General features: G+C 31.7%; 1 protein-coding gene across 1 annotated transcript in view; it reads right to left on the bottom strand.

The window, feature by feature from the left end:
- Positions 1–903: 903 nt before the first annotated feature.
- Positions 904–12070, bottom strand: part of LOC127705795 (uncharacterized) — a 74470-nt gene continuing 63303 nt past the window's right edge. The window contains exons 2-5 of the mRNA XM_052210143.1: positions 10693–10795; positions 5032–5177; positions 3836–4213; positions 904–1806 (exon numbers count right to left, since the gene is read on the bottom strand). Of these exons, the coding sequence (XP_052066103.1) occupies positions 1343–1806; positions 3836–4213; positions 5032–5177; positions 10693–10795 (1091 nt within the window). The 3' untranslated portion in view covers positions 904–1342. The remainder of the gene's footprint in view (positions 1807–3835; positions 4214–5031; positions 5178–10692; positions 10796–12070) is intronic.

Below are 12070 nucleotides of genomic sequence, written 5' to 3'. Positions count from 1 at the left end.
GTCCGGCTAGGGTGACATGTCTTTCTTCGGACTGTTACATTGTGAACTCAACGTGTCGGATTTATAGACTAAGCAGGCTTCAGATTCATAATTATTCTATCAACATGTTCCAGTTCTGAAATGCATGTAACATTTTCCACTGGAGGTTAAACACCAATTCATTCATCCATCTATACCTATTGATTGTACCAATGCCATATAGTCTTTATTTGAGGAATAAATCAATGTATAAAGTTTAAGTTTGAACCTATTAGTATACATTGAATCACTCGTCTGAAATAGGAAATAGCTGTACAAAGCTTAAACATTTGATCCTGATATAGTTGTATGTCATCTAGCCAGATTATAAGTAACAGCTTCAATAATCTTGAGAAAACAACCCACAAATAACACTGTCATTTTCAGCAATCTGTCTGTTTACAGTATTTCACTATCTTATTTCATTTCAATACAAATCTTACTTAATTGCTCTTTGTATCAACAAACAACTGTACAATAAACAAAATTATTTCAATCTATTTGTTGCAGCTCATTAAAACAGTTACGTAGACTGTTTGTCAATAAAACGGTTTTGTTTTGTTTGATATAATGGATTCGATTTTGACGAAATGTAACAAATTAGTAGTAGAAGGGGTAGGAGACCACGAAAAGGGTGTGCTGAAAATTAACTTAGGTACATCTGAAAATAAATACTATTGCAGTTTGCCATGAAAATGTCATTTCATAGATAGAAAAAAAAAACTACTTTAAAACTGAGAAAAAAATGACGCATAAAAGGGATACACTGCCTATCATTTCGCCTTTTTTCTGAAGGACCATGAAAGTATTATACATAAAATACTTCCATGGTAGGACATGTACATATATCATTATGATAACAATAAAACAACTGTTGAACTCCTGTAAGTTGGGGAATATTTAAAAATCATTGCGATAATAGAACAAAGTAAGTGCATGATATATATATGAATAATTTGATTTTAGTAACAATCAATATTAATGAAAATGGTCTTTAAATATTATAAATTGACTAACAATACGAGTCAATACAAAGATCACCTACAATGGCGATATAAAAAATTAAAACATTGGTCAATGTAGACAAATTATTGGAATATGATAACTCATGATCCCTCATTGTTACCTCCTTAAATATCCGCACTGAAATGACGACCGATTGCTTATACATTTAATTTCCTCAGCAGAACAATTAATATCAAATGCATTTTGCTGATTCTGAGTGGCGTCTCCACCTTTGGAGCATAATAGTTAGCATGTCAAAATTAATCCCAGCTGCTTTATTTGCTGAATAGTAGAGAATTAATTGATCCAAGTAGCTTAATCACACGTAATCTACCTTAGAATATTCTTGTTCCACCTGAATATCTTCTTGAATTCCATTGCTGTTTGAATACGAATGTGCATTTTTGGTGGATTTCGTTGATTTCCTACATTTTGGTCGCCTATATAGTAGATATGGAATAGTTAAACACAAAGAAGAATTGTAAAAGAAAAACGTGGAGACAAAATTAGCATGTCTAGGTATGAAATGTCCAGATCCGTTCATGAAATTGATAACATAGTACGGAAAACAGCATATGAAGCTTAACAGACTTCCAAAATATATTATTTTAAAGTTAACAATGTTATCTGGTAAGGAACCGGAATAATGGTTCATTAGCACAACTAATCCACAGGCTGCGGTAACAGCAAATGGTAAAATAAGAGTTGTTCCGAATATGTAATATGTAGCTGACCTTTTATAATCATTGACCGAAGAAAAATCTAGAGTACAAACCCCAAGACCTAAAACAAATCAAAAGTATGTTTGTATTATTATATCTATGTAAATTCTATTCGAACTTATTCTTAACAATTTTAATACACTACAATGTTTGAGTGTGTACAATATACAAAACATAATGTATAGCAAAAAAGAAGAAATTATTGTTACTAATACATTCGTGAATAAATCATTATAGATAACAGGCTGATACCCGGTTGAAATAAAAAAAAGGAACTCTTCATTATAGAAGGTAAAAATGGCCAAGTTCGTATATTTGAATTGTTTACATCGATATGGCCTTTAAAATTTTAATGTAGATGCATAATTTAGGATTTTTGCATCTTTTATTTTTTTTTAAATGAAGGATACAACAGATACAGTTAAGTCTGCCTCATATCTAGACTTACATCTTTAAATTGACAATAAGGATCGGTTGAGAACAAAACTTTACGATTAAAAAGATGATTTCAATTTCTCAATTGTGAAGTTTCCATTTCCATGTAGCAACATTCTAACAGCACCTGCGTATATATCTCCCAGTTGATACGATATTCAAGAGTTTGCATTCACTATTATGATTTCTTTTACAGAGTGTTGCTGCTTACAAGAAAGCTTATGAACCTAGTGGTGAAGTTGAAACTATCCTTTAAAAATTTTTAGGGACGCCATTACGAGTTGGTTGACCGTTATGGAATATCTGTTTCACAGATGACTACAGATATGTTCAAATTGTCGTAACCACAATCCCGTCCTCTTTTCCTCGAATGAGACCTATCGATTTATACACCGGATTTGAATGAGCAACACGATGGGCGCCACATGTGGAACAGGATCTGCTTACCCTTCCGGAGTACCTGAGATCACCCCGGTTTTTGGTGGGATTCGTGTTGCTCAGTCTTTAGTTTTCTATGTTGTATTTTGTGTACTGTTTGTTTTTTCGTCGTTTTTAGTTTTTACCATGGGATTGTCAGTTTGTTTTCGACTTATGAGTTGAATCTTCCTTTGTTAACGTTCGCCTTACTTTCATAGCGAGTGTATCATAGATATATTTTTGGATTTGAAATAGAACTTTAAACGGCTAAATCAATATGACTTATTTTTGTGTTCGATGCAATTTCCCTTATTCATTATTGTTGAACGTTTAGTACCTTACATGAACAACAGTGAAGCAAAACAACTGTACTTTTGTATAATTGACGAAGAGGTTTTGCTGAGGTAATTATTGAAAAAGAATAGTATTACCATAATATTGGGAATTGTTTGGTTATTTCACGTCACATTGCTTTAAAAATCAGTTCACAAATTTGTTTTGTAAATATGTTGGGACGTAAAATAAACTCGCCAGGACCTGTTTACCCTTCAGTTTCATGTCATTGTACGGGATTCAACAAAATACGTAATCCGTACCGTAAATTAGCTATAAAAGGTCCCGTTCCAAGTTTTTCGTTGGTTCGATTTTTCTTAACAGTTGGTATCTGTGTAATGTAAAGTGGCTTATTGTAACACTGTCTGTCCTTCCTCGGTGTATGGATTTTTAATTTCTACTTTTTATATCTTCCTCCCCATCTTTAATTGCTTGTATTTTTATCTTCGTGTTCTCTATATATTTAAAAATTAATAATTCTGTATTGTCATTTAAGCATACGCTTATGTACACAAATAGGAATTTGCTTTTATAGCAATCTCATTAAAAATATGTATTTGACTGATCATAACTAACTAATAGAAAAGGGCAGAAATCCCAATTTACCTCGAGGTCAAATGTGGAAGGGTGTCGAATACATCTTTTTAATGAGATTGCTATAACAGTTAATCCTATATTTTCAAATATTTCTGATACTAAAAAACTAGTGGTCCTTCTAAATCACTCAAACTAAACCAAGTGGCAAAACAAAAATAAAAAGTCTTTGGAGCTGAGGACAGGGGACTCTTAGTTATGCTGCTTGTGTACATATATGTATTATAATTCGTTTATTTTCGTTGCTATTTATGAGTTGTATTTGTCACATATTATATGTGAGATTTATATATAAACAGTATTCTACATACTTTGAAATGGAAGGAGAACATTTTTATAATTATGCATATTGCTTCTATCCACAATAACCTCAGGTGTATATCTCTCTGTGACGTTATTGTTCAGGTGAGTTATTAGATCATATAGAATATTTCCCGTTTGTTGAGATTCCACGTCTTCTAGTAATACTGTCAATGATGTAACATCTCGAATCCTCACTGTGAAATGAATATCACATTTAGTATTCATTGAACGGATATACATATTCCATTTTTCTTGCAAGCTTGACGTAATCAATTGTCCAATGTATTGAATATTTTCAGCATCTGCTTTAGTTAAAGTGGTATTACATAAATCGGTTGACTCTGTTGTGTGACGTGAAAGTAGTCTCACTTTTATCATCAGTAAGCCTAAAATTCAAAACTTGCAGTAAATTATCATGTTTAGACAAAACATATGTTTGTGTTCCAAGTGGAATCCATATTGCTGGCTTTCTTTATTCAATAGTATATCATATGCAGTTCTTTTCTGAATAAATTGTATATATGTTGTTTGATCATCGTTGAAATAATTTGTAGAATTGTATATTATGCCTTGGGGCAATATCAAATTGTAATTTATATCCTCTTAAGAGGACACGTTAGTTAATGAAATTACTGTATTGTATTGTAAATTGTATACAGCGATATGTATAAGATAGAAAATATTGTAGTTATTCTGCTTGTATTCGGGAATTGTACCAAAAGCCATAGAAATGAACGTCTTTGAAAGTCTTTGAAAGTTTTTGTTAATATTTTTTAAAGTAAATGGGTTTAAATCTCGGTAAGTAATTTGCAAAGTAATGCTAGTGACTGATTATAGTAATTGAGATGATTAATTTGATGATAAATAAATACTTGCTTAACGTCCAGCAACCATTAATTGATTGAGATGCTAAATTTTTAAAGAGTTCGAAGATTTTTCAGTTTAGTGTCTTTGTGTTGATCAAGGAACACTGGCATTTAATCCACCAGTAAGGCAATTTGGTTAACGGAAAAATACATTCTTGTGGTGCGAGAGATAAGACCATGTTCAAAAGAAAGAAAAACAAATAACACGAAAAAAGCTCTTCGGACGAATGGAATTTACAAAGGGATATTTCATTTAATAGACCAAAATATATCATCACTAAAATAGTTTTTGCTAGTGACATTTTTATCCTAGGTCAAATATACGGATACAATGGTACCTTTAAATTGAGAATACTCTCCCCATCCGTACATTGGACCAGTACACAGAAAGAAAGCTGTCATATACATTCCAAATATCAGGATGCGTGTATTGATTTCAGAAAATGTCATCGAGTAACTTCCAGATGATAAACATTTGTATAACCTGAAATGAAATAGTGTATGGAAAGTGTACAACAGCTTAGGAAGAATCCATACTGATGTTATTTCATAAATGACAAGTAACAAGTCTGTATGCTGTATAAATACTTATCCTCTTTGATTTGAGTAAATTCATAGTTAATTTTGAACTAATCATCAGTTAATTCGAGTAAATTTAGAGTTTATTTTGGGTTAATCATTGGTTGATTTGAGTAAATTTAGAGTTTATGCTGGGTTAAGCATCGGTTGATTTGATTAATATCAGAGTTTATTTTGAGTTAATCATTGATTCGCTCATGGAAAAAAAATAAACAAAACTGCCTCACATAGAATATTTTGGGCCAGTTTCATGTTTCTGTACAAATAAAAAATATAATAAGAAAAACAGTTTATCCCTGGTTAAGTATGGTTCTGTACTTCAGTTTTTGTGCAGAGTTTTGTGAATCGTTGATAGTTTTTCTGTATTCAATTTTGAAATTGCATGTCTATCTCTTAAGCCTCTTAGTAATCATCTTTTTTCTATAATCTATTGTTTACCCCCGGAATAGATTACCCAAGCTGTATTCGGCAAAACCTTTCGGAATTTTTGGTCCTCAATGCTCTTCAACTTCTTACTCTATTTGGCCTTTTTTACTCTTTTGATTCGAGCGTCACTGATGAGTCTTTTGTAGACATACACGCATGTGGTATACACGTTTTTATCCTGGGATCTATGATGAGTTTATTTACTATTGAAGATGCAAAAATGAAAAATTCAAATATGTTACCCAGCCACATTCTGTATGTGCCTGTCCTAAGTCAGGAGCCTGTAATTCAGTGGTTATCGTTTGTTGCTGTGTATCATATTTGTTTTTCGTTCATTATTTTGTTCATAAATTGGGCCGTTAGTTTTCTCGTTTGGATTTTTTACATTTGTCATTTCCAGGCCTTTTGTAGCTGAGTATGCGGTATGGGTTTTGCTGATTGTTAAAGGCCGTACGGTGACCTATAGTTGTTAATTTCTGTGTCATTTGGTCTCTTGTGGAGAGTTGTCTCATTAGCAATCATACCACATCTTCTTATTTTTATACTTAGAATACTTATTCTTAGCGATCCATGGTTAGTACATAAAAGTTATATGTTGTCAATTAAATATCCCCTACTGGACAACTATTGTTAAATATACTGGATTTACTCTCTAGTTCATCTTCTAAAATCATATATATATAGGATTTTACTATAATATATTTGATTAGATTATGTCCTATTAGACAAATAGTAATCCCCCATATAGCTGTTTAATCGAAATACGCTGTATGAGAACTCGATTCAGAGAAAAAAGTGTCCCGCCATTTTCACAATGTTACGTTTGCTTGTAGTCTATAGTATTTTGCTCATAAATATGCACTTTCATTGCAAATCACAAGAAAATAACAACTTGTAAACAAAAAACAACATAAATAGAAATCTATTTCACCAACACTTCATATTAATGTAACAAAATTGTTCAGTAAGTGGTAGATAATAATAAGCACAAGATGATTAGTAATCTTAAAAGGTTTTAGAATGACCACTTCCTCTTCAAATTTTCGATTACATTATCTTTCAGATAGCTGGGAAACTGAAACACTAGGATATATACCGAACATAAATTTGAATTACATAAGGAATCCTCTACATTAACTCTAAACACAATTTGATATTATCCCGATTATCGACTAAAAGCTATCTGCTGGACGCTTAATATCTGTCAATTAAGAAATACTGAGTTTACAATATTTCCTGTGAAGGTAAAAAAGTAGAACCAAATATCAACTGATTATTTGTTTTATATATCTAAAAATGGATGAAATATAGTATAATCTGAATTTTAAAGAGCATTCTCTTAAAAATATTCCCCTTTAAAAAATAAATTGATATGAAATTAAAATATTATTAAAAAGCTTTATACCATATTTTCAATGCCAAAAATAAACTACTAGCCAAAACCATTTAATTTTAGGGGGTGGAATCTACGGAGCGTTTTAAAGACAAAATGTAAGAACTTATAGGACGAGTTAAACAAGACAGGATCCTACAATGTTGTAATTTTAAGAAAAAAGTTCACGTGCTTTGTGAAACAGATTATAAAATAAAAAGAAACATCCCTTCAGGGCCCAATATTTCTTCCAAGTTCCGTCATACATATGCATTGTTGCATCCTCAATCGGTTGTTATGATAAATTATCAAAATATTCCATTTCATATAAGAGCTATCGTTAAGCATTTGGTTACATGTTAAAAAATGCGACATGTTAAAGCAAGATAGTGAATCGGACATATATTAAAGTCTTATGTTTCGATCGTCCTGAACATGCATGAAATATTTGCCACTGGACGTTAAGCAACCAACAATCAATCAATCTTTTGTTTCGACAATTATGATTACAGAATAATCGAATGTATATATTAAAGTTTCAAATGAACATTTATTCTCTGACAGTATATTAAAGAAGTTATATGGAAATTATCCAGCAATGAAACGAAACATTACAAATCAAGCGAAGAGAAATGATGAATCTAATATCGACAATAGTGCAAGACAGTGGGTTGTCAGAAACTACCGTGTAAGATGTCATTCATCTCTAACTAGATGGGTTCTTATTCTGGAAGGTATCTGAAATATTGATTATATAGTTTGAATATCTTTATTTTCATGATCATTATTAGATGCAGAACGAGTTCACAAATATTATTAAAGGATGGCGTATAAGCTGATCTATAAGTAGGGCAACTCCAATTATGTGAGTATACTTTCAAGTCAAATATTCCTTGAGGGAAAGAAATTTGATATTCTCAGGGGTTGGGTGGGCGGGAGATATGAGAGAATTTAGAAAAACATGACCCGACATTGCAACTTCCAAAAATAGATAATAGCATATGACAGCTTCTAAATAATTAGCTCGACCCACAAAATATTGGAAAATGAAAATGAATATTAATGCAGGGTTGCCTCGAAAAATATATAATCGTTCCTCGCAATGACTAAAAATAAATATTCTTGAAGAAACAAAATCATCATTACATATCATACTACATCTCGGGGTCAACTTACAGTCTTCAACCCGACATTGCAACCTCCGCAAATAGATAATATCCAATGTCGGCTTAAAAATGATAAACATGACCCACAAAATATTGGAAAATGAAAATGAATATTAATGCAGCGTTGCCTCAAAAATGAATAATCGTTCCTCGCAATGATTGAAAATGAATATTCTTGCAGAAAACAAAATCATCCTTCCATATCAAACTACATCTCGGGGTCAACTTACAGTCTTCAACAACATACGTTTCTATAAAAATCCTTCAATCTCTTAATTACTAGAAAGTTTAGAAAAATCATTGACCAATCTTAAAGAAAGTTATAAAAGGTAACCGGCTTATAATTTGGTACGGCAGACACTCGTTTCGTCTACATTATGTTAATTAGTGGCGCTCAAATAAAAAAATGTTGGAAGGTCAAATCAAACATGAATTTGAAAATCATTGCAAGCAAAAAAAACAAACGAAAAGTAGCACCAAATACGACTTAGGTCATCTTTATCTGAGGGTAATGAAAACTTAAGTGTTTCGAATACTTCCAAATTTTATAAACAGAAAAATTTACAGAAAATTACCATATCAAGAATATTTCATGTCAATAGAAAGTGCTGACTACTCGGCCGGAGATACCCACTAGGACGAAACGTCCACCGGAAGTTGCATCGATCCAGTGGATGTAAAAACTCATGGAAGATGCCAGAATTATAGTTTGATTATCGAGACGACGCGTGTTTTGTCTGCATATAGACCAATCAGTGGCCCTCAAATCAAACTGTTTAACGGCAAGATTAATTACGAAGTTGAACAGAGATTGTACAGACTGGTTAACAGAGACAAAAACAGAGGCTGTAAAAGATTTGCCCTAAACGCCAAGTTCCAAAAGAGGACAATAACATAACTGGAGATGTGCCTGACTTGGGAGAGACTCATGAACAATGTTGCGGAACTAAATTAGATTTTTTTAGCACACAAACCTCTAATTTTCGTTATCGATCAGTAGAAAAGAAATGGTAGGAAAAAGAAGTTGTAATAAAATTCAGGTCAGAAAAAAATTACTTAACTCTATGATATTGTTTAATAAACAACAAACCCATATGAACAATGAAAGTTATACCGTATTAAAAAGTGCACGTAGTTACTGGCAGGAAGTTTAAATTACTTCACCTGCTGATATTGAAACACTGCCGTCCTACACTGATATCGACGCTGTACGTGCCAATATATTTCATACAGCAACGTTATGAACAGTGACGATCTTCTGAAATAACCAAATCAACTTCAAGTTTGTCACGAATTTCGATACGGTAAAAATCAAAGAATTAGGAAGGTAAAATATTATGAAGGAAAAATAAGTTAAGAAATTGACACTCATTTAATATGCAGATATGTAGGAAGCAAAAATAAGCTAATGTATTCTTTATTGATATATGATAATATTCACCATGTCATTAACGGATTATTTATGCGTATAGGAAACTGCCAACTTACGATACATTTATAAATGCAAATTACTATATTGTTTATCAGTAGCTAAACCTTTAACATTTTAATACCTACAAAAATGTCAAACTAAGTAAATGACTCTACCACCACAAGTAGAAAATTATTGATTTTCTGCCAAAAGTACCATAATATGAAGCATTTAAAGTCTTCTTTGAAAACAACAAAAATAAAACATTACAATTCCATCATTACTCAACTCATCTGCGTCCCTGGTAATCCCTTTCAGGATTCAGGAGAGATTTTCTTATTTGGTCGCCCACAGACAATCATTATCAAGTCATCGAAAATTGTTTTTACAAACTACCTTAACTCAAACGGGTAGATTTTATGACAACAACATCATTCTGTAGACCTAAAATGGGAAAGAACTGCAAAGTAAGCATACTGCCCCTTCATAATCCGTTTAAATATTTGGAAATTAATATAGAAAAATGTATAGGTAACAGAGTTATGGTTTATTGTTTAAGAAAGGTTACGCAGAACAAAATTACCCACTTTGAAATAGTTTATTCAAACTCACAGGGTGAAAAATGGACTTATATTCAAAATCAAGTTCGCCTTGAGTTAATAACCAATTTGTAGTGAGATATGTTTGCTATAATTCAAAGCCAACTTCATAATGGTACGATTATTTTTCTTTGGCTGATAGTTGGTTGCCTAATTATAAATCATACTACATCATTACTTGTTCAAAACTATTAAAAAAAAAACATCGAATGTTCAAAAAAGGCAAAGGAAAAAAACAAAAATCATGAAAAAATATAAGACAAATACAATTTAAACGGTTCTTCTCAATGTTAAAATCTATTGTATATTCAGTGTGACGAATTTTTATAAAAACATTGAAAGTAAAATCCTTTTCTTTTTCATCACTGACATGGAATGATGAACCAAAACGGGGACTTTTTGCGTCAGTATTGATATTATCAGGCTTCTGAAAAATTAACGATTACCTTTCAATCGCTGCCAGAGATGTCAACCAGGCAATACTGGATAACAAGACGTAACAAACAATCGCATGGATTTGGCAAGACACATCCCCAAACATCCAGGTTTCTGAAATAGAAATACATTCATATCTTACCGAAATCACTATATAACGTTCCAGTAATAATATCATAATAAGTGCGTCTTGTCCAAACTTAAACTAAAATATAATAACCTGTTTACGTTTATCAAATGATACCTAACATTATGGTTAAACGGGAATATCATTGTATGATCACCAGTGATCAAAAACTTTCTACATTGTAGCAAACTTTAGCGCGCGGTTTTATTACAGTGCTATATAAAAGTCGCAATTGGGATGAACTACTATTTCTATAAATACTCTTAGAGACAGTAATATTACATTGTATATACCAGAATATAATGATTCACCTTACTCATAAAACCGGCCATCACATGACAATCCTTACTGAGGGGCTTGTTTGCAATTGTAGTAACATTTAACAAAAATTCCCATACTTCATGTAAAATACATGAAAAAAAAATGTTTGGTCGTACAGTGTGTTCAACTACTCATGAAAAGAATAAAAGTCCTATTAAATGAGAAAGACACTTGACAAAACGTATTAAAGTGTCATTGTACTGCAGTAGGCTTACAACTGCCGAAGTCCAATAACCCCTGCAAAACGTGTCAAATCAAAATTACGGAATAGTAATTTCAAATGAAGCCTTTCCCAGTACACTCTTTGTCATGGATTAAAAATATGTTGAGATACCCTTTATAAGGTTATACATAATTAAAAATGTGAATAGGATATATAAAACCAAAATTTAAGCATAAAAATTAATCAAAGAAATATTAAGAAAGATTTTTTATTGTATTTAAAGCAAAATGGGAAATCTACTTTAATGCAGCTAATGCATATGCCTCATTTCGTACAATTTCTGTTATTTTTCCTTTTTTTTTTGAAAAATACATGCTTTTATATAACAATGTTGCCATCAAATATATAGTAATATACAGTAAATAAAGAGAAGTCTTTCTTAGTTTGATTGAGTTGTGTTCTTGTTTGCAATAATCAAAACAAAGTACCAATGTAAGGATACCACCCCAACATACAAGACATGTATGGCATGAAACATATAGAAGACCTAAATGTTTTGACTTTACAAGAGGTAAGTTTTTATCTTTGATTCTAAAAATAAATATATTTGTAGAAAATAATAAAAATGAATGTTAAAAACCCACGTCATAAAACATCGGCGTGTCCTACTGTAAATTTAATATCCCATTTTGTTGGACTTTATATGATTGTTTTTCAACGATCTAAGCAAACATAACATTGTTTGACACTATGATCGTGAGAACACATACATACTGAA

Source organism: Mytilus californianus, unplaced genomic scaffold, assembly GCF_021869535.1.
Source record: "Mytilus californianus isolate M0D057914Y unplaced genomic scaffold, xbMytCali1.0.p SCAF_6, whole genome shotgun sequence".
NCBI classification, from domain to species: domain Eukaryota; kingdom Metazoa; phylum Mollusca; class Bivalvia; order Mytilida; family Mytilidae; genus Mytilus; species Mytilus californianus.
Note: the sequence above shows the minus strand (reverse complement) of the source record. Positions and strands in the feature narration are given on the sequence as shown.